The 22,029-nt window shown below is 38.1% G+C and overlaps 1 protein-coding gene across 6 annotated transcripts in view; it reads left to right on the forward strand.

Annotated features, from left to right (window-relative positions):
- Positions 1 to 22,029, forward strand: part of NAA15 (N-alpha-acetyltransferase 15, NatA auxiliary subunit) — an 88,553-nt gene that overhangs the window by 36,163 nt on the left and 30,361 nt on the right. For all 6 annotated transcript variants that reach the window (XM_001138279.6, XM_016952232.3, XM_009448306.5 and 3 more), the window contains 9 exons: positions 3,078 to 3,235; positions 4,973 to 5,107; positions 6,335 to 6,488; positions 11,308 to 11,427; positions 13,038 to 13,133; positions 13,352 to 13,458; positions 15,874 to 15,946; positions 19,234 to 19,403; positions 21,581 to 21,733. In XM_001138279.6, the coding sequence (XP_001138279.1) occupies positions 3,078 to 3,235; positions 4,973 to 5,107; positions 6,335 to 6,488; positions 11,308 to 11,427; positions 13,038 to 13,133; positions 13,352 to 13,458; positions 15,874 to 15,946; positions 19,234 to 19,403; positions 21,581 to 21,733 (1,166 nt within the window). The remainder of the gene's footprint in view (positions 1 to 3,077; positions 3,236 to 4,972; positions 5,108 to 6,334; positions 6,489 to 11,307; positions 11,428 to 13,037; positions 13,134 to 13,351; positions 13,459 to 15,873; positions 15,947 to 19,233; positions 19,404 to 21,580; positions 21,734 to 22,029) is intronic.

The raw sequence follows: 22,029 nt of genomic DNA on the forward strand, positions 1-22,029 counted from the left end.
CATTTACAGAACATTTAGGAGTATTACATAAGATGTTATGGTTTATTCAAGTAATTGTCACTAATCCAGTAAAGCAGAAGTATGTGAATTGAGAGTGACTAGAGGACTAGAAAGACAAGCAAAGGCTTAACTATTAAGACTGTCATAGATAGATGTCTTTCCATCATTTTAAATGATTGTATAGTGTTCTGCCAATGTTTTATTATGATTTATTTGAGTTCCTCTTGATGGACATAATTTTCTTTAAATATTTGGCAATGTTAAACTCTTTGAGGATGGGATTTTTTGGAGATGAAGATGAGAGTCAGTTGTGTGGCTGTTGCAATATTTAAGAGAGGTAAAGTCCTGAAATACAGGATATTAGTGATAGAAATGGGAGGGAGTGGAAAGATAGGTAATGGGAGCTAGATTTTAATGGGTAGTGTTTCCTAGTTTATAAAACCATGATCCAAACGGCTGAGAGGATTTGATCCAGTTGTACTTTGTCATTTGTATTACGGAAATCAAGATTATTTTTCAAATAAAATTTGTAATATTTTGACTTGCTTTAAAAATGTGTAATATTAAATATGTGTTTTTAGTTCATGCATGCCATCCTAAACATTCTGGGGTTTTTTTTGTTTGTTTGTGCTTTTTTTAAGATGGAGTTTTGATCTTGTCGCCCAGGCTGGAGTGCAATGGCACGATCTCAGCTCACTGCAACCTCCGCCTCCCTGCTTCAAGTGATTCTCCTGCCTCAGCCTCCCAAGTAGCTGGCATTACAGGTGCACACCACCAAGCCTGGCTAATTTTTGTATTTTTAGTACAGACAGGGTTTCATCATGTTGGCCAGTCTGGTGTCAAACTCCTGACCTCAAGCCATCCACCCATCTTGGCCTTCGAAAGTGCTGGGATTACAGGTGTGAGCCACCATGCCCGGCCAACATTCTGTATTTTATTGACTCTGTTGAGGACCTCTGGCCTAAAAGTTGTTAGATTGAAGGTTGTTGTTTGTTTTTGAGATGGAGTTTCATTCTGTCACCCAGGCTGGAGTGCAGTGGTGTGATCTTGGCTCACTGCAACCTCCACCTCCCGGGTTCAGGTAATACTCCTGTCTCAGCCTCCCAAGTAGCTGGGAATACAGGTGCATGCCACCATGCCTGGGTGTTTTTTGTATTTTTAGTATAGACGAGATTTTGCAGTGTTGGCCAGGCTGGTCTCGAACTCGTGACTTGAAGTGATCCAGCTACCACTGCCTCCCAAAGTGCTGGGATTACAGGTGTGAGCCACTGTACCTGGCCAGATTGAAGTTTGAGCTTGATCTCAGAAAGAAACGTTATAAGTTTCTGGAAAGGGAAGTGGACTTCCTTTTTTCTTTTGAGTGTGTTTTAAAAAGATTATTTTGGGCCAGCCACAGTGACTCATGCCCGTAATCCCAGCACTTTGGGAGGCTGAGGCGGCGATCACTTGAGGCTAGGAGTTCAAGACTAGCCTGGGCATCATAGTGAGACCTCGTCTCTATGGAAAATAAAAAATTAACTGCATGTGGTGTGGCATGTGCCTGTGGTCCTAGCTGCTCTGGAGGCTGGGGTAGAAGGATTGTTTGAGCCCAGGAGTTTGAGGCTACAGTGAGCTATGAGCGTGCCACTGCACTCCAGCCTAGGTGATAGAGCGAGACCATCTCTTTTAAAAAACGCAATAATTAGGAGGCAGGCGGATCACGAGATCAGGAGATTGGGACCATCCTGGCCAACATGGTGAAACCCTGTCTCTACTAAAAATACAAAAATTATAGCTGGGCGTGGTGGCAGACGCTTGTAATCCCAGCTACTTGGGAGGCTGAGGCAGGAGAGTTGCTTGAACCTGGGAGGCAGAGGTTGCAGTGAGCTGAGATCATGCCACTGCACTCTAGCCTGGTGACAGAGCGAGACTCCATCTCAAAAACAAACAAACAACAACAACAACAAAAAACAACAAAACCCAATTACTTTGGTAGGAGAATAAAAGAAGACAAACTGAAGATAGGTGGGTTGGGTAGCTGGTACAGTAATCAAGACCTAAAGTGAAAAAGGGCTGTATTTGGGAAGTGGAATATTCTCCTCCTTGATAGCAGTTTTTACAACCTACTTTAATTTTGCTTATTTATCTGTCATTTACTAGACTTTAAGATCTTTTAATATAGGAGGCTATTTTGATGACCTACATCTTAGTTATTAAGAAGTTTTAGGCTGGGTTTGGGAGCTTATGCCTGTAATCCCCGCACTTTGGGAGGCCAAGGCAAGTGTATTGCTTGGTCTCAGGAGTTTGAGACCATCTTGGGCAACATGGCGAGATCCCATCTCTACCAAAAATAGAAAAAAATAGCTGGCATGCTGGTGTGTGCCTGTAGTCACAGCTACTCAGGAGGCTGAGGTGGGAGTATCACTTGAGTGCAGGGAGTGGAGGTTGCAGTGAGCAAAGACCACACCACGACACTCCAGACTGGGTGACAGAGCAACACCTGTCTCAAAAAAAGGGAAAGAAGTTTTAATAATTACGGTTAAATGAATGAATGCTTTTATTTTATATGTGGCTGAGTTTTAGAAACTTTGTATTACACTAAGGGTTGTCCTAAGGATCTTGTTAGTTCAAGAAAATAAAATCTTCATGACTTTACATAACTGGATTCCATGAAGACCCATTCCTTCTTTTTCCTTTTACTATTAATAATATAGTAACTGTTTACATATATATATATTGACTTTGTGCCAGCCAGTGAGCACTTTATATATGTTATCCCATTTAGTTGTCAGTAGTATGATTTGCTGCATAGACTATTTGTTTACATTTTAGTAATGAGGAAACTTAATGAGACTGATTTGTCCAAGGTTACAGAGCTGATAAGGCGGGCTAGACCTAATTTTCTCTGGCTGCAAAAGCTGTGCTCTTTTCCACTGTATTAAACTGCTTTGTATCTTTGAAATCAGTCTCCCCCTCCCCTTCCCCTTCTTTTTAAGCTTGTAGTTTTATAAATGGCTGTGGTTCTCCAAGTTTCTTGGGAGGTCATTTGGAATAGTAATTTTTGACTTGTAGGTTGTATCCTTAACTAAATTCTTTAGGTTGGCACGTTTATGGCCTTCTTCAGAGGTCAGACAAGAAGTATGATGAAGCCATTAAGTGTTACAGAAATGCACTAAAATGGGATAAAGACAATCTTCAAATCTTAAGGGACCTTTCCTTACTACAGATTCAAATGCGAGATCTTGAGGGTTACAGGGTAAGTAAAATAGAGACTTTTTTTTTTAATTCTAAGGGGAAAATATGTACAACTTTGAGTACTTTCAGATATATAAATTTTTTATTTCATTTTGAAAATAATTTAATTGAATTTTTTTCCCTCCTACCATAGTGGTTATGTTTATTTTTGGAATAATCAGATCTTTAAAAATAAATTATTTTATGGTGAGGCAGATTTGGCCTACTGCGTAGGGTTGACTTAATTTGATAAAAATTAACATCAGGCCAGGTGTGGTGGCTCACACCTGTAGTCCCAGCACTTTGGGAGGCCCAGGTGGGCGAATCATGAGGTCAGGAGATCGAGACCATCCTGCCTAACACATTGAAACCCCGTCTCTACTAAAAATACAAAAAATTAGCTAGGCGTGGTGGCAGGTGCCTGTAGTCTAGCTACTCAGGAGGCTGAGGCAGGAGAATGGCATGAACCCGGGAGGTGGAGCTTGCAGTGAGCCAAGATCACGCCACTGCACTCCGGCCTGGGTAACAGAGTGAAACTCTGTCTCAACAAAAAAAAAAAAAAAAAAGAAAATCAGTACTCCTCAAATAAACAATGCCTTTGTCTAGTATTGACATGTAACTCTAACATTTACTTCCCATATTTTTCTGGAAAGCAAAACAAAAAAAAATTTTTTTTTTTTTCTTGGAGACATTGGAGTCTTACTCTGTTGCCCAGGCTGGAGTGCCGTGGCATGATCTTGGCTCACTGCAGCTTCCACCTCCTGGGTTCAAGCAGTTCTCATGCCTCAGCCTCCTGAGTAGCTGGGGCTACAGACATGTGCCACCATGCCCAGCTCATTTTTTATATTCTAGTAGAGATGAGGTTTCACCATGTTGCTCAGGCTGGTCTTGAACTCCTGAGCTCAGGCAGTCCACCCCACCTTATTCTCCCAAAGTGCTAGGATTACGGGCATGAGCCGCTGCACCTGGCAAAAACAAATGTTTTGTTTCTTCTTTCTACCTCCACTGACTCTAATATATTTTTGTAGCTTCGATTTTAACCCTTAAATTAGTGTTAGATCTATTTAATTCCTCTTTCATATTCTTTCCTCTTTATGTATGTTAACTCTGTAGTTGGACACTTAATTTTTAAAAACATTTTTGAATATTTTTCCTTTGTGCTGTTCTTTCCATCCTGCCTCTTTTCTTGGACTGAGCAGATCAAGAAATAAAGAAGGGTCTTAAGTTTGGTCTTAAGTTTTAAAAAAATTCTAAGATTAGCTTGGAGGCTTCATTATGTTCTTAACAAATATTTCTTTGCCTCCATGAAGCTACACAATATGGATGTTTGAAGTATTTTCTATTATTGTTCCCATGATTGTGTTGTAAAATGCTTAGGGTTGTGGGATAAATTAATATGTGTGGTTTTTTTTGTTTTTTGTTTTTTTTTTCGAGACCGTGTCTTGCTCTGTTGCCAGGCTGCAACCTCTGCCTCCCAGGTTCAAGTGATTCTCCCGCCTCAGCCTCCCGAGTAGCTGGGACCACAGGCGTGCACCACCATGCCCAGTTAATTTTTGTATTTTTGATAGAGACGGGGCTTCACCATGTTGGCCAGGATGGTCTCGATCTCTTGACCTCGTGATCCACCCACCTTAGCCTCCCAAAGTGCTGGGATTACAGGCGTGAGCCACTGCGCCTGGCCTAATATGGAGATCTTTTAAAGGAGCACTTGCTGTTACTAAAAGCCTAAGAAAAAGTGTTTATTTTTTTCCTTTTAAAGGAAACGAGATATCAGTTACTTCAGCTTCGACCTGCGCAGAGAGCATCATGGATTGGTTATGCTATTGCTTACCATTTATTAGAAGATTATGAAATGGCAGCAAAGATTTTAGAAGAATTTAGGAAAACACAACAGGTAATAACTAGAAGCCATTTTACTAAGTCTGATCCTAAGTATAACTAAAAAAAAAAATGTGCATAGTCTGGCTTACTTTTAATTTTGAAATAGTTTCAAACTTATAGAAAAGTTGCAGGAATAGCACAAAGAACTCTACATAGGGGTTCATTCATACTAAACTAATTGTTAATATTTGGTGCATTTACTTTAAAAATCTGTGTATCTATTTATCTATTTTAATTTTCTTCCTTAAATGTTTGAGAGTAATTGCAAGACATCATGCTCCTTTACCCCTAAATGCTTTAGTGTGTATTTTCTAAAAATAACTGTATAGTTGTCAGTTCTCTAGATAGTATTATAGGGATAGATTATAAAAATAAGGAAATTTAACACTGATAGACTGTTATCTAATTAATCCCCAGCCCATATTCAGAATTTACTAATTGTCCTAGTTATAGCCTTTCTAGCAATTTGATTTCATTGCAGGATCCAATTAAGAATCATACCTTACATTTAGTTATCATTTCTCTTCAGCCTCTTTTAATCTGAAACAGTTTTGAAAACTTCCTTTGTATTTTATGACATAGACATTTCTGAAGAAGGCTGTGCTTTTGTAGGATGTCCCTCAATTTGGATTTTTCTGATGGTTCCTCATTCTTAGATAGAGTTTTATAATTTTGGCAGGAAACCATATAAATGATGTTGGGTCCTTCTCCATTCATTACATCAAGAGGCACATGCCATCAGTTCGTTCCATTTGATTACATGGTGAAAGTTGTATTTGCAATTGTAAACGTATTTTTCTCTCTTTGTGTTTAATATGCAATTTGAGACTGAATAGCCTATTGCTCATCAAACTTTCACCCTCTAGTTTTAGCATTCATTGATTATGATTCTTGCCTGAATCAGTATTACTATGATAGTTGCAAAATGGTGATTCTCTTAACTCTAGTCATTCCTTGTAGGTTTATTATTTGGCATTCTACTCCTGAGTAAGAGCTTTCCCTTCTTCCCCATGTTTATTGTGTGTAAGGACTTATGGATTATTATTTTATTCAACCTGTTATATCCTAATATTGTCATTATTTACTTAGTTGCTCTGTAGATACTTAAGAATTTTTTAAAAATTAGTTTTATCAACCGGATGTTATCCTTTGACTTCTTACATGTTTTTGAGTATTGTGAACAGTTTTCTGATATGAAAATAAAATTCTTACTGTCAGTATTCCTTATATCCATATACAGACATCCCCTGACAAGGTGGATTATGAATATAGTGAACTACTCTTATATCAGAATCAAGTTCTTCGGGAAGCAGGTCTCTATAGAGAAGCTTTGGAACATCTTTGTACCTATGAAAAGCAGATTTGTGATAAACTTGCTGTAGAAGAAACCAAAGGTATTTTTAAAAGAATTGTCATTTATTCTAATATTGAAATATGACAGAGCAAGGCTGAAAAATCTAGTTGCTGCTGACAGTTTCATATAATTCAGCTTTTTGATGATAGGAAATCTATTTCTTACTCATGTACTTTTAATAGTTTATGATGTGGGAAAATGTACATTTAAACAATATTGTAGATAGAGGAGAAAGTTGATGGTGAACAATAAAAAGTAGTTGAATGAAATGACTCATAACATTCTTTCTTTAAATAAAGTATCTGTATTAAAAATATTATGGAATTTGATCAAAACACAAGAGACAATTAGTTTTATAAGACAGAGGATTACATTTCTTAGAAACAGTTTATTAATAAACTATAGTGTATGTAGTATGTACCAGATTTATTGCTAATAACATATATTGATGAATCAGTCTTTACTAAAATACATATAGGATATTTCTGAGAGTCTTTACGGTTAATCTGAATGTCTTCGATGACACAGAAAGAATATGAGTTCTGGAAGAAAGGGAGACCAGAGATTTGGGTTCATAATGTGTAGATTGTGATAGGAGGGGTAGATCCCACTCAGCAGAGGGCTGAGAAAAATGAGTCTTAACAGTTTTAGAAGTTGAGGGCGTGATTATAGAAAATAAAAGAAGAATAACACGTAATGAAAGGACAAGTGATTTTTTAAAAAATTACCTTCTGAAATGCTGCTTTGTCCTTGCTAGTCTAGGGAACTGAAGTTTGCTGGTTTCACATTCCCTTGGCTCACCTTGAGGTTGAACACAAAAAGTATAATATACATCCATGTGCATAATAGGTATAGCCATTATTTGCCAGATAAACTTTTGTCGGAGGATAATGGTACTGATAAGAAAAACTGGAATTCTAAGACTTCTGGAGGGAGCTCTCTTGTGAACTGCAGATCCAAGACAACCTTCTTTCATTTGAAGTAGTCATTCTTTAGTAGTCTGTTAATCATAAAGGAAGGAAATTTCTGACTTGCTGGAAAGATCGCAAGTCTGGAAAAAACTTGTCTCATTGGCCACTAAATAGCTCTGTGAACAGGGTCGAGGCTTGGGCCTCAAGTTTCTTTATGGAAATAAATGACAAATTATTTCATTTGATCCCTTTGATAACTTCATTAATGAGGAAGAATGGCAGATAGGTAAAGTTAGATAAAGGACTCAGAGCTGACCAGTGGATTTTTAGCAATTTAGAAGTCATTGGTGACCTTAACAAAAGCACTTTCTGAGCTTCTGGAAGAAGGATGGTAAAAGCCCAAACAAGTCTATTTAAAAGAGACTGAGGCCGGGCGCGGTGGCTCAAGCCTGTAATCCCAGCACTTTGGGAGGCCGAGGCAGGTGGATCACGAGGTCAGGAGATCGAGACCATCCTGGCTAATCCGGTGAAACCTCGTCTCTACTAAAAATACAGAAAAATTAGCCAGGCATGGTGGCAGGCGCCTGTAGTCCCAGCTACTCGGGAGGCTGAGGCAGGAGAATGGCGTGAACCTGGGAGGCGGAGCTTGCAGTGAGCTGAGATCGCGCCACTGCACTCCAGGCTGGGCAACAGAGCAAGACTCTGTATCAAAAAAAAAAGGGAGTGGGAGTAGAGGAACTGAAGATAGGAAGCACACATGACTCAGTTGAGGAGTTTTGCTGTAAATGAAACAAATGGGGTGCTGGTAGATGAAATGGGATGCAGGCTCAAAAGAAGTTTTTGTTTGTTTGTTTTTCATAGCGTGTATTTGTGCTGACTGGGGAGTGATCCAATAGAGATAGAATATTTGATACAGTAGAGAGAATGTCATGTGGTAGATTGATGTCATGTGAAGGATTAATTTAGGTAAGAACATGAATAGTTCACATCAACAAGTAGTGGTGGTGTGTAAGTGGCGGGCAAGTAAATGTGTAGATGTAATGCATATTTTGGAGTTTCCTCTAATTGCTTCCGTTTTCTACATGAAATAAATAAGGCTATCAGCTCATTCCACAAAATATGTATTGAATACCTACTTTGAGTTAGGTAATGGGACAGGGTGTATAAAGAGAATAGAAGGGAAGTGAGGGTAGAATCAATCTTTGGAAATTCTAGCAATCTTTAGAAATTCAAGGCAGTGTTGCTGGTAGGGATAGTTGGTGGGAGAAGATAAGATGGTCAAGATCACTCAGGAACTTCTTAGAGTGGATCAATGGGCACAGTTAGGCAAAAAAAAAAAAATTTTTTTTTTTTTTGAGATGGAGTTTCACTCTTGTTTCTCAAGCTGGAGTGCAGTGGCGCGATCTTGGCTCGCCGCAACCTCCACCTCCCGGGTTCAAGCGATTCTGCCTCAGCCTCCCGAGTAGTGGGATTATAGGCATGTGCCACCATGCCTGGCTAATTTTGTATTTTCAGTAGACACGGGCTTTCTCCATATTGGTCAGGCTGGTCTTGATCTTCTGACCTCAGGTGACGCACCCACCTCAGCCTCCCAAAGTGCTGGGATTATAGGCGTGAGCCACCGCACCCAGCCTAGGCAAAATTTTTTATTCTTTATTCTTATACCACCAGTTCCTTCTGCTCAGAAAAGGTAGAAGATAGAGGGAAGGAAACGAGGATGGGTGTAGTGTAGAGGGGAGTAAAGGTGCAGGTTATTTTTATTTTTTATTTTAGAGGTGAGGTCTTGCTGTGTTGCCTAGGCTGGACTTGAACAAGGCTCAAATGATCCTCCCCCCAAACCCCACCCCCAGCCTCCCACTATAGGTGCGAACCATCGTACTCAGCTATGGGTTATTTTTAGTGTTTTTGATGAAGTTGGCTTTTGGTTAGTATAGTGCAGGCTTTGTTAGCCTTGGCGCTGTTGACATTTTGGGCCTGAGTTGTTGAGGGTGGAGATCTCTTCTGTGCATTGTAGGATGTTTAGTAGCGCTCCTAGCTTATTTAGATGCCAGTAGTACTCAACACCCTTACTGAGACAGGAAAATGTCTTCAGACATTGCTAAATGTTGGTAAAACTGCCCCTGGTTGAGAACCGCTGGTACAGATATTAAGAATATGGGCTTGTAAGGCATGGTGGCTCATGTCTGTAATCCCAGCACTTTGGGAGGCTGAGACCAGAGGATCACTTGAGCCTAGGAGTTCGAGACCAGCCTGGGCAACATAAGGAAACCGCATCTCTACAAAAAATAAAAATAAAAAAGTTAGCTGGGTGTGTTGGCTTACATCTGTAGTCCCAGCTATTCAGGAGGCTGCCGTAGGTGGAAGGATTGCTTACGCCCAAGTGGTTGAGGCTGCAGTGAGCCAGGATTGCACCACTGCATTCCAGCCTGGGTGACAGAATGAGATCCTGTCTTCAAAAAGAAAGAATGAATGAATGAATATGTGCTCTTTCAGATAAATTCCTTGGATTCAAATCGTAACTCCATCACTATCTGCAAGACTCTTAGAAAGTTTACTTAAGTCCTCTCAGTTTTAAAGTGATGAAAGTAATAGTAATCTATCTCATAGAGTTCTGAGAATTGAATTAGTTAACGCATGTGAAGCGTTTAAAAGTCACTGGTGGCCGGGCACGGTGACTCACGACTATAATCCCAGCACTTTGGGAGGCCGAGGTGGGTGGATCACTTGAGTCTAGGAGCTCAAGACCAGCCTGGGCAAAATGGCGAAAACCCATCTCTACAAAACATACAAAAATTATCCAGGCATGGTGGCACATGCCTGTAGTTCCAGCTACTAGGGAGGCTGAGGTGGTAGGATCGCTTTAGGAGGTCGAGGCTGCAGTGAGCCATGATCGATCGCACCACTGCACTCCAGCTGGGGTGACAGAGCAAGACTGTATCACACACACACAAAAAAAAGTCACTGGCACATGGTAAGTACTCAGTAAGTGTTCATTTTTATTATCATATGAGAGCGAAAGATATAACAGAGAGTGAAGGATGCAAGGGTGAAGTAGTGGCTTAAAAATAATACCTTGGATGAAGGGAAGCACATTAAGGATGGAGAAAAGGAATCCTGAATATTTGAAGCTTATATGGCTTTGGAGCTCATATATAATAGTGAAACCACTGTCTCTCTCTGTTCATCTGGCTTGTTTCCTTCCATAAGAAAATGTGGAGCAAATAAACAGTTGGGATGATCTGGTCTTTAAAATTAGTAAACAAAAGAGCCTAGGTTTTAAGATTGATTTTTGATAATTGGGGCTGCTAATATCATTCAGGGATGATGTGATTGGTCATGCAGTCCAGGGAAGGCAACAGTGAGTCGACAAGTTGCTGATAGGCTGATAGTTTTTTCTCTGAAGTTGAATAGTAGGATTAGTGAGACAGAAAGAAAAGACAGTTAAGCTTAAAATAGGGTGCTTAATTGCTTCTTGGAAGACATTAAAAGGTAAAGTCTAGATAGTTTTTAATGTAGCCAGATTAAGGGCTGCTACGGCAGAATTGTTTTGTAGCTGATTAAGGGATCATAAGGTTAGGATATTGGATTGAGTCATTAATTTTGATGCTGAAGTTGTTCCATATGATATCAGGAATAATTGAGGAGTAGAAGATGGCTTGGTGACAGTGTGTTGAGTGAATGTGAGAAACTGGCCGGGCATTGGACAGATTTTCTGAATAAATTGAGGATGTGAAGAGGATGGCATTTCTAAATAATGTGAACTTCAAAAAAGGAAGGAGACCATAAAATAACTTGGTAAATGATCTTAAGGGAACTGGAACCAGGTCCATCCACTTAGCAACACTGATTTATAATGAGATTTTAAGAGAAAATTTGAGGAAAAGTTAAAATTCTAATTGGAAGGTTTTCTCAGATATTTAATTTTTTTTTTTTTCTGTTTTTAATCAGGGGAACTTCTGTTGCAACTATGTCGTTTGGAAGATGCTGCAGATGTTTATAGAGGATTGCAAGAGAGAAATCCTGAAAACTGGGCCTATTACAAAGGCTTGGAAAAAGCACTCAAGCCAGGTAGTATTGTTTAAAACTTACTAAGTTTTATTGTTTCTTTTGTTAATATATATTTTATTTACTCATTGAAAAGCACAACTAGAATAATAGTGGTTAAGAATTGGTTTAAAATCTGAATACAGGCCAAGCGCAGTGGCTCACGCCTGTAATCCCAGCACTTTGGGAGGCCGAGGTGGATGGATTGCCTGAGCTCAGGAGTTCGAGACCAGCCTGGACAACATGGTGAAACCCCGTCTCTACTAAAATACAAAAAATTAGCCTGGCGCGGTGATGTGTGCCTTGTAGTCTCAGCTACTCCGGAGGCTGAGGCACGAGAATTGCTTGAACCCAGGAGGCGGAGGTTGCAGTGAGCCAGCATAGTGCCACTGCATTCCAGCCTGGGCAACAGAGCGAGACTGTGTCTCAAAAAAAAAAAATCTGAATACAAAAGTACATTTGCAAACTTCTATTTAATATGACAGATTGAGCATGTTCTGAAACCTCTCTTTTATAGATTTATAGAATGGTTGAGAAAATAATTTTAGAGACAACTTTAGAAAAAAATTCACAAATGCATAGTAGCATCAAAAACATGAAAGGAAGCCAGGTGTAGGGGCTCACACTTGTGATCCCAGCACTTTGGGAGGCTGGGGCGGGAGGATTGCTTGAGCCCAGGAGTTTGAGCTCAGCATGGGCAACATGGTGAGACACTGCCTCTTAAATAAAAGGAAATCTCCACTGACAGAAACGGAGATATATTCTTAAAAGCAAGAATAAGCTCTGTGGTAAGCTGTGGCTGCATCGAAGTGACTTGCCAGGGTCACGTAAATGTAGCCAGGCTGAATGAGCATCACTGTTCCTTTGTGGGAAGAGGGGTTAAATTTCTGTCACTCAAACTTGGATTCAGACTGTGGTCCCCCAGTCACCCTCTCCCATAAGTGGGGTCCACTTGTGGGAACAGGCCCAGAAACAAATAGGCAGGATCCTCAGCAGAGGTGATCTGATTTGTTTCCTTCAACGCTAGTTGTGAGCCATTGAAATATACAAGAGAAACCTTGTTGCAGATTACTTTGTAACAAAGATTCTCAGACTGTTTTAGGAACACCAGCAAGGAATGGTAATCACCACTGTCTGCAAAAGGAAGAGTAGAGATGATGGAGGAATCTAAGATAGAGGTAATTGCTGCCATGAAACATGAATAGTTAGGAGAAGTACCAATTAGGAATCTGAAATCAAAAACCTACTTACTAAAATAAAAATTTTAATTGAATGGAAGAGAGGCCATGGCCAAAATCAGAGGAGAGGAGTTAGAGGGGAGAAGCTAAGGAGAATAGTAGGAGAAGCAATATATGGAAACATGATAACCAAGGCTTTTTCAGAACTAAAGAAGTTCTCAGGTTTTAAAAGCCTACCTAAAGCAGAACAGGATAAAGATAATTATGTACTTAAGATAAAAAAATTGAAAAGAAATAGTCTAAAATAATTGTTGAAATAGTAGGTGTAAGATTACAAATAATTCCAATTTTCTTTTAAATATTAGAATTTTAGTATACTTTGAGAAGTTCGTAATTTTCCAGAAAAAATATACAATTTATGATTATATATAACAAAGAATTTTTCTTTGTCTGCAGCTAATATGTTAGAACGGCTAAAAATTTATGAGGAAGCCTGGACTAAATATCCCAGGGGACTGGTGCCAAGAAGGCTGCCGTTAAACTTTTTATCTGGTAAGTGAGAATAATTGCAAAGGAATAGAAATGCTTTTATGATTTAAAGTTTCTTTTCTTGGTTTTAAGTATGAGTATGCATATTAAGTTTAAGCTATACATTGTTAGAGTTGTCTAACAACTCTACTAAATGTAAGTTGGTAAATGTAAGTAAATACTTTGGTAAATGTAAGTAAATACTTGATAAATATAAGCGAAAAGGATTTTTCTCTTCCAAGGTGAGAAGTTTAAAGAATGTTTGGATAAGTTCCTAAGGATGAATTTCAGCAAGGGTTGCCCACCAGTCTTCAATACTTTAAGATCATTATACAAAGACAAAGAAAAGGTAAAGTGAAATATGATACTTTCTTTTGGCTACCATTTCTTTGCTCGGTATTTGGAATTATTGATTCTTGATTATCTCTGCACAGTAGTACGTGTTTTGTGAATCTCATGTCAGTCTTCCCAGTTTGCAATTTAAATGCTTCTGATTCTTCTTTTTTCCATTTCATCCTCTTTTTTTTCTTTAGCCCAGTAACTTATTGCTTGTTTTCTGTTTCCTTTCTGCTATAAACTTTTAATGAGTCACTGTAGGTTATAAAAAGTTGATAAGGTAATAATTTCTTCACCATTTTCTTTCATCTTGTTCATGGTCAGAAGCCAGAGTGTGTTTGTTTTTTGTTTTTTTTTTTAACTTAAGTTTTAGCTTAGTCTTCTTTCTCCTTTTTAAATTTGGTAGACAAAAAGTTCTGTCAGAAGAGTTTTTTTGATGTTCTAATAAGTCATCTTACTCTTTCAGCTACATGTTAATAACATTCAGAATGCTTCTTTAGAGGTTATTTTAATTTTTTTTTTTTTTTCTTTTGAGACTGAGTCTTGCTCTGTCACCCAAGCTGGAGTGTAGTGGCGCAACCTCGGCTCACTGCAACCTCTGCCTCCTGGGTTCAAGCAATTCTTGTGCCTCAGCCTCCCAATTAGCTGGGATTACAGGCGCGTACTACCATGCCTGGCTAATTTTTGTATTTTTAATAGAGACAGGGTTTCACCGTGTTGGCCAGGCTGGTCTTGAGCTCCTGACCTCAAATGATCCGCCCACCTCGGCCTCCCAAAGTGCTGGGATTACAAGCGTGAGCCACCGTGCCTGGCCAAGGGTATTTTAATTTTAATTTTTAGATTATTTTGGTTATAAGTACAGTGTCATCAAGGCATATTGTTTGGATTCTAAAAAATCAGTTACATTGAAGAGTCAAAGATGGAGCAAATGAGACATATGAAACACTTTAACCAGAATTACATAATGTGCATTTATTTGCCGGTCTTTTGCTGGAGACCCAACGTATGGGCTTTTTTGATTGCTGTTTCACTTGTTTTTTCTTGCATAAATCACATCCATAAAATATCTTTTGTTTTTTGTTTTTTGAGACGGAGTTTCACTCTTGTCGCCCAGGCTGGAGTGCAATGGCGTGATCTCAGCTCACTGCAACCTCTGCCTCCCGGGTTCAAGCGATTCTCCTGCCTCAGCCTCCCAAGTAGCTGCGATTACAGGCACGTGCCAGCATACCAGGCTAATTTTTGTATTTTCAGTGGAGATGGGGTTTGACCATGTTGGCCAGGCTGGTCTTGAACTCCTGACCTCAGGCAATCCACCCGTCTCGGCCTCCCAAAGTGCTGGGATTACAGATGTGAGCCACCATGCCTGGCCAAGTAGGATCTTTTGTTTCCAGTTTTGAAAGAGTCAGACTTTGATGCTTATGAAGTGGTCTTATGTATAGAATCCTATATTTTTATGATTTTCTTCTACTTAAGATATTTTGATTTAGATCTAAACTGGTTAAAAATACCTAATTTATCTTTTTAGTCTTTCCTTGGTATTCAACTTATGGAACAGTCATTTTCATTCTCACATCTTAAGTTTACACAATACTGAATTCTGCCATTAGAATAATAAATGCAACTGATTCAAAGATGTTTGAGAAAACAAAACAGTCTTAGTAGGCTTGTAGCTCAGCTTGTAGGAGGGAACATGGGTGCACCAGAATAACCTAGCTGCAATCTTTAGTCCTCACAATTTATTGAGGTTTTGGAAAGAGCTGATATTAGTCTGTTGAGTCAGTTAGGTTGAGGTCATTCAATAAAGCCATAATAGTAATAGAAATCCCTTAAACATGGATTAAACAAAGAACAGAAGTAGTAAATAAAAAATGCTCAGAGATCTCTCAGGAAGCCAGGAGCGAGTAGTATAGTCAAGACTCAAGAGAAACCAGAACCTGGATGGCCACTCATTCTCCTGGACCTAACAAACTCTCAAAGTATTCTTTGAGTTTTACTAATGTTTTACCCTGGATTGTGAAATTGAAAGTTGAATACTGTCATCTACTTAGAGAATTTCTCTTTTCACATAGCATTTAATTCTTAAATGCAAATGTTTACTGTGGGTGTTCATTTATACAAACTTTGTTAAAAGAATCAAGATATAAATCATCCACAATATTGCCTGTCTTTGTCCAACTCTTTCCTGATTTCTGGTTCAGCTGAAAAGGAGTAACCAATAAGTTTTTATAAAATTACATCTTAATGCACACCTGTGCAAAAGTATGATGTATTTTAAAATTTGTATCTAGAGGTTAAGATATTTTTAATAAAGGAGGGTGTGAGTGTTGGAGTGTTTATTTAGTGTTTTAGTAGAAAATAACATATTTTGCATAAGAATAGTAAATGTGTGTTTTTTCTATTAAAGTGTGTTTGTGTGTTTGTACTCTAGGTGGCAATCATAGAAGAGTTAGTAGTAGGTTATGAAACCTCTCTAAAAAGCTGCCGGTTATTTAACCCCAATGGTAAGTCCTCAAGTTTTATGTTTTAAAAACATCTTGAAAATTTTAATACATTGTGAAATTCTTAATCAGAAGGTCAGTATTATTACTTAGGCAGTAAGCACAGAGCATTAAATTTTTTTCTCTTTGAGAGGGAGATCCATTAATTTGCACATTGTGTGATGATATTTGGTTAGAAGAGAATTACATTATCTTTGTTTTTTGTGTTTTGGGTTTTTTTTGAGACATGATCTTGCTCTGTTCCCCAGGCTGGAGTGCAGTGGTGTGAACACAGCTCACTGCAGCTTCGACCTCCTGGGCTTAAGTGATCCTCCTGCCTCTGTCCTCTGTGTAGCTGGGACCACAGACATGCACCATCATGCCAGGCTAATTTTTAAATTTTTTGTAGACTTAGGGTCTCACTTTGTTGCCCAGGCTGGTCTCAAACTCCTGGGCTCAAGTGATCCTCTTGCATTGGCCTCTTAAAGTGTTGAGATTATAGGCATGGGCCACTGTGTCCCACCTCACATTAGTTTATTGAAAAGAATGTTATGTAAAATTTTAAAAACATCTACAAAACTAAATGCAACAGTATAATAATCCTCTCTTTACCCAGCACTCAGCTTCAATAATTTTTAATTCATAATTGAATTTATTTATAGCCTCTCCTACTTTTCTCTACTCCCATATTATTCTGAAGCAGATCCAAACATCACATCATTTTATCCATGGATATTTCAGTATGTCTAAAGAGAAGGACTTAACCTAAAACATAACCTAATGCCATTCTCATACCTGAAAATTAATATATATATTTTTTGAGATGGAGTCTTGCTCTGTCATCCAGGCTGGTGTACAGTGGCATGATCTCAGTTCACTGTAACCTCCACCTCCCAGGTGCAAGTGATTCTCCTGCCTCAGCCTCCCGAGTAGCTGGGACAGGTGCCTGCCACCATGCCTGGCTAATTTTTGTATTTTTGGTAGAGACGGGGTCTCACCATATTGGCCAGGCCAGGCTGGTCTCGAACTCCTGACCTCAAGTGATCCGCCTGCTTTGGCCTCCCAAAGTCCTGGGATTATAGGCATGAGCCACCATGCCTGACAAAAATTAATACTTTCTTAATAATAACTATTCAGTCCATGTTCACATTTCCAGTTATGTTATAAATGTCATTTTTTTTTGCCTTTCCTTTTTTGAAGTTTGTTGGAATGAAGATTCAGATATGTGTACTTTGAATTTGGTTGATGTGTCTCTTAAACTCTTTTTATCTTTTGGGTTTCTGTCCTATCCCTTTTCCTGCAATTTATTTGTTGAAGAAATTTTTTTTTTTTTTTTTTTCAGTTTTCCCAGTCTAGAGTTTGCTGACTGTACCCTATGTGTTGCTTAACACATTATTCCTTGCTCTCTGAATTTCCTATAAACTGGTAGTTCAATGTAGAAGTTTGTTGCTAGTATGATAGCCAGTAGCACAGTGGCTAATTAAAATTTTAAAAAATTAAATAAAATAAATTCCATTCCTCGGTTGCAGTAGCCACATTTTAAGTGCTGCTCAGTAGCTATATATAGCTAATGCCTACCATGTTGGAAAGGGAAAATACAGGACACTTCTGTCATGACAGAATCTTCTAATGGACAGGTCCAACTAGAGATTTGATGAGATTCAATATTGTTTTGATGGTTTTGCTTTTGTTTTTTAAACAGAGGAGTGAGTGAGATTCTTACAGGTGGTGGCATATTCTTCTATTAGTAGGCATACGTGTTTGTTTTATATGTTAGCAACTGTTAAGAATTACCAACTGGTGATACTCTATTATTCTTTATTATTTTAAAAGAGAAAATTTTCTTCCTCTATTACCTGTTGACACAATGTTTCAGTTTGCATAGGAAAAGCATGATAAATGGGTTTTTTCTCCCCACTCCCTCCTTTTTAAAATTTCTTTACCAGTTTTCAAAATAACAAATTGTTGGTTCAATAGCATCCTTCAAAGACAGCAAATACGTTTTTAAAAAGTATTATGAATTCATGGATTTAAGCATATTTGATGTTTTATATCAAATATTTGATGTTGCATATTCAGCATGATATTAAAATATATTAAGAATATAATCACCAAATTCAAAATAACCACATTACAAATCTCAAATGGTCCCATTCTTTACATACCATAGTAGTAGTTGATAACTTCTTGGGTGTTAATAAGACAAGATATTCCAGTTTATTGCTGCCACTGCAGACCTGGAATCAATTGTTTTTCCTAGGAGTTCTGGTTCCTGTAGTGGGAAAGCCCGGTATGGGACCCTGGGTGCATATTGCTATTGGGTTGGTCATTGTTTCTAGGTCTCAGATTAATTTAATAGTACTTTTTTCCATGATTTCATTGGTTAATCATCATAATGTTCCTTTGATTATCAGCATTTTCCTACATATTTTACAAATGTGGAAGAGGTTCAATGACATGCCCAAGAATATGCAGCACTTTTGTTGCAGATCTATCAGATGGGGAGTTGGTGAGTTCCACTCCTATTATTTGTCCACTGAGCCATCCTGCTTTTACTAGGAAAAATTTTTTAAAAAGCAATCTGTTGCTTTCTTTGAAAGCACGTATCAGTTCTCAGATTTTAGAAATTTGTATTAAAAAAGAATTTTTTAATGTGTGGGTTGTATATTTAACTTACACATTTTCTTGTCAGTATATTAAAATTAAATCATGAACTAAAATATAAAAATTTTTTTACTTGTCATCTCATTTTTGGGGTATAGTTTTTATTTGACTTAAATTATGCATCTTTGCATATTCAGCATATTAAAATATATTAAGAATATAATCACCAAATTCAAAATAACCACATTACAAGTATATTTATAACAGTTTGGTGCATTAGCTAGAAACTCAATTAAGCAGCCAGGGCTTTTTTTTTTTTTTAACCTCACATGAATAGAGAACATTTTTAATTTCTTCCCCCTTTATAAATAACATCCTGATCAGTATGCTCTCATAGTTCTAGTACAGCTTGTCTCCCCCCTACCTGTTTCAGTTTTCTTTCTAGGTAGTTAGACCTTATTTATCTCCCATGTTTGTTTCATAAAGTTATTATATGAAAGGGATTGTGCTAGGGGTTATAAGGATGCAGAAAAGAAAATATGGACCTTTCCAAAGATCTTATAAACTTAGGAGGAGTTTTATAGCTAGATACATAAATAAACTCCTTTCATAGTACTTTCCTTGTTAATAAACATAGGGACCATTTTGGGGGGTGCTCTTAATATATGTAATGCCTCATCTTGGTTTCTTCTCCCTCTTCTCCTAAGATGATGGAAAGGAGGAACCACCAACCACATTACTTTGGGTCCAGTACTACTTGGCACAACATTATGACAAAATTGGTCAGCCATCTATTGCTTTGGAGTACATAAATACTGCTATTGAAAGTACACCTACATTAATAGAACTCTTTCTCGTGAAAGCTAAAATCTATAAGGTAAAAATCTTTTTTTCTATTTTCTTATAAGGTAATGAGACTTGTCATGAACTTTTTCTCTATTTTATAGATTCTAAATATAGGAAAAGTGACATTTGATAACTCAAAAAACATGAAGTAACAAGTATAGTACATTTCTCAGTCCAATTACTTTGAGATTTGTGGTCATGCTAATTTGGTCATTTATCTATATCCGTATACACACACATACGTACATACATTAATGTATATGTATTCACACGTATCTGGTAATTCTCTTGGGTTTGGAGAGTAAGAGTATATAGGTAATCCAAAAGAAATTTTATTTGCTGTGAAATGTGTATTTCTATTAAAATTTGAGTATGATAACATATCAGTATCTGGCAATGTTAATGAGATGAAACTGTGAAGATTCTATTATGAATTCTACAGGTTATCTCTTTTGACTTCTCAACTCCTGGGCCTTGCTTGAGAATTTTTAGTCATATATTTTAGTATCATCTTAAAATAAAGTTGGCTTTTCTCTGTCATATTGCAAATAAAATTTAGTAATGAAAGCTCTTGAGGGACTGATAATAAACCAGTAATTTGTTTAGCAAGAAAATAATGAAATTAAGTAATATTTAAGAAGTTTTTTTGTTTTTGTTTTTGTTTTTTTGTTTTTTTTGAGAGAGAGAAAGAGTCTCACTGCGTCACCCAGGCTGGGGTGCAGTGGCGCGATCTCAGCTCCCTGCAATGTCTGCCTCCCGGGTTGAAGCAATTCTCATGCCTCAGCCTCCGGAGTGGTAGCTGGGATTATAGGCATGCACCACCATACCCAGCTAATTTTTGTATTATTTGTAGAGATGGAGTTTCTCCATGTTGGCTAGGCTGGTCTCGAACTCCTGGCCTAAAGTGATCCACCTGTTTTGGCCTCCCAAAGTGCTGAGACTATAGGCATGAGCCCCTGCACCCGGCTAAAGAAGCACTTTTTATTTTTTATTTTTTTAATTAATTTTTTTATTTTTAGATTTTTTAAAAAAATTATACTTTTAAGTTCTAGGGTACATGTGCACAACGTGCAGGTTTGTTACATAGGTATACATGTGCCAAGAAGCACTTTTTAAAACTAGATTATGGCTCATTAGTTTTGAAGCTTTGCCAGATGGACTAGTTAGGTAACTTAGAATGAGGAACATTGGGGAATGTCTACTAATGGTCCTAATCAGTAATGTTTCCATGGTTCCTTTAGCGTAGAGATTTGGTTATGCCTTTTATGACTTTCACATTTAATTATGTTTTGACTTCTAGTATTGGCCGGGAGCTGTGGCTCATGCCTGTAATCCCAGCACTTTTGGAGGCCAAAGTGGGCGGATCACAAGGTCAGGAGTTCAAGACCAGCTTGGCCAATATGGTGAAACCCCATCTCTACTAAAAAAAAATTAGCCAAGTGTGGTGGCAGGCCCAGCTACTCGGGAGGCTGAGGCAGGAGAATTGCTTGAACCCGGGAGGCAGAGGTTGCATTGAGCCAAGATTGTGCCACTGTACTCTAGTCTGGGTGACAGAGTGAGACTCCCATCTCAAAAAAAAAAAAGATTTCTGTTATTATTATTATTTTTTTTATTGACATGGAGTCTTACTGTCACCCAGGCTAGAGTGCAGTGGCATGATCTCAGCTCACTGCAACCTGCATCTCCTGGGTTAAAGTGATTCTCCTGCCTCAGCCTTCCAAGTAGCTGGGATTACAGGCATGCGCCACCACCGTTGGTTTACTTTGTATTTTTAGTAGAGATGGGGTTTCACCATGTTGGCCAAGTTTGACTCGAATTCCTGATCTCAGTGATCCACCCGGCTCGACCTCCCAAAGTGCTGGGATTACAGGCATGAGCTACAGCGCCCGGCCTTATTTATTCTTTAACAATTGTTTTTGAGTATTTTTACTATGTGCCAGGCAGTTTTAGGCAATGGCGATATTAACAGTAGACAAAACTATTAAAATAAATCTTTACTGTCAGACAGCTTACATTCTAGAAGGCTGGAAAAAGGAATCAGAACTTATATTATGGAAGAATGCATTTCTTTATATTGATTAGCATCTAAGAGTCACAAGAATGCCTTTACTTTCATTTGTTTTTAAATTATTTATCAACAGATAATGAATTACCTGCACAGTAAACTTAGCATGCTAACTGGTTTATTTTGCTTTTGTACCTTATAAGCATGCTGGAAACATTAAAGAAGCTGCAAGGTGGATGGATGAGGCCCAGGCCTTGGACACAGCAGACAGATTTATCAACTCCAAATGTGCAAAATACATGCTAAAAGCCAACCTGATTAAAGAAGCTGAAGAAATGTGCTCAAAGTTTACAAGGGTTTGTACAGCTAGTGTTCTTAATTATGAATAAAGAAGACATGAGCCAGTTCATACTTGTATAACATGCTTATTTTTCAAAGTTTGTCTTTAATATTTTTGACACCATAATAGCCAAGATTTTAATTAAATCACTGTATCAGAAGATACTGGAGTCAACATTGGTATAAAGGATTTCCCATTTAGAGGGTTGTACAATGGACTTTTAAACTGGTTTATATTGATGGACGTTCAGATAAATTTTTTAGGGGTCAAGGGAACTAATATTTATTGAATACCTGCTATGTGGTGGTGTTC

Source organism: Pan troglodytes, chromosome 3 (assembly GCF_028858775.2).
Source record: "Pan troglodytes isolate AG18354 chromosome 3, NHGRI_mPanTro3-v2.0_pri, whole genome shotgun sequence".
Classification (NCBI taxonomy): domain Eukaryota; kingdom Metazoa; phylum Chordata; class Mammalia; order Primates; family Hominidae; genus Pan; species Pan troglodytes.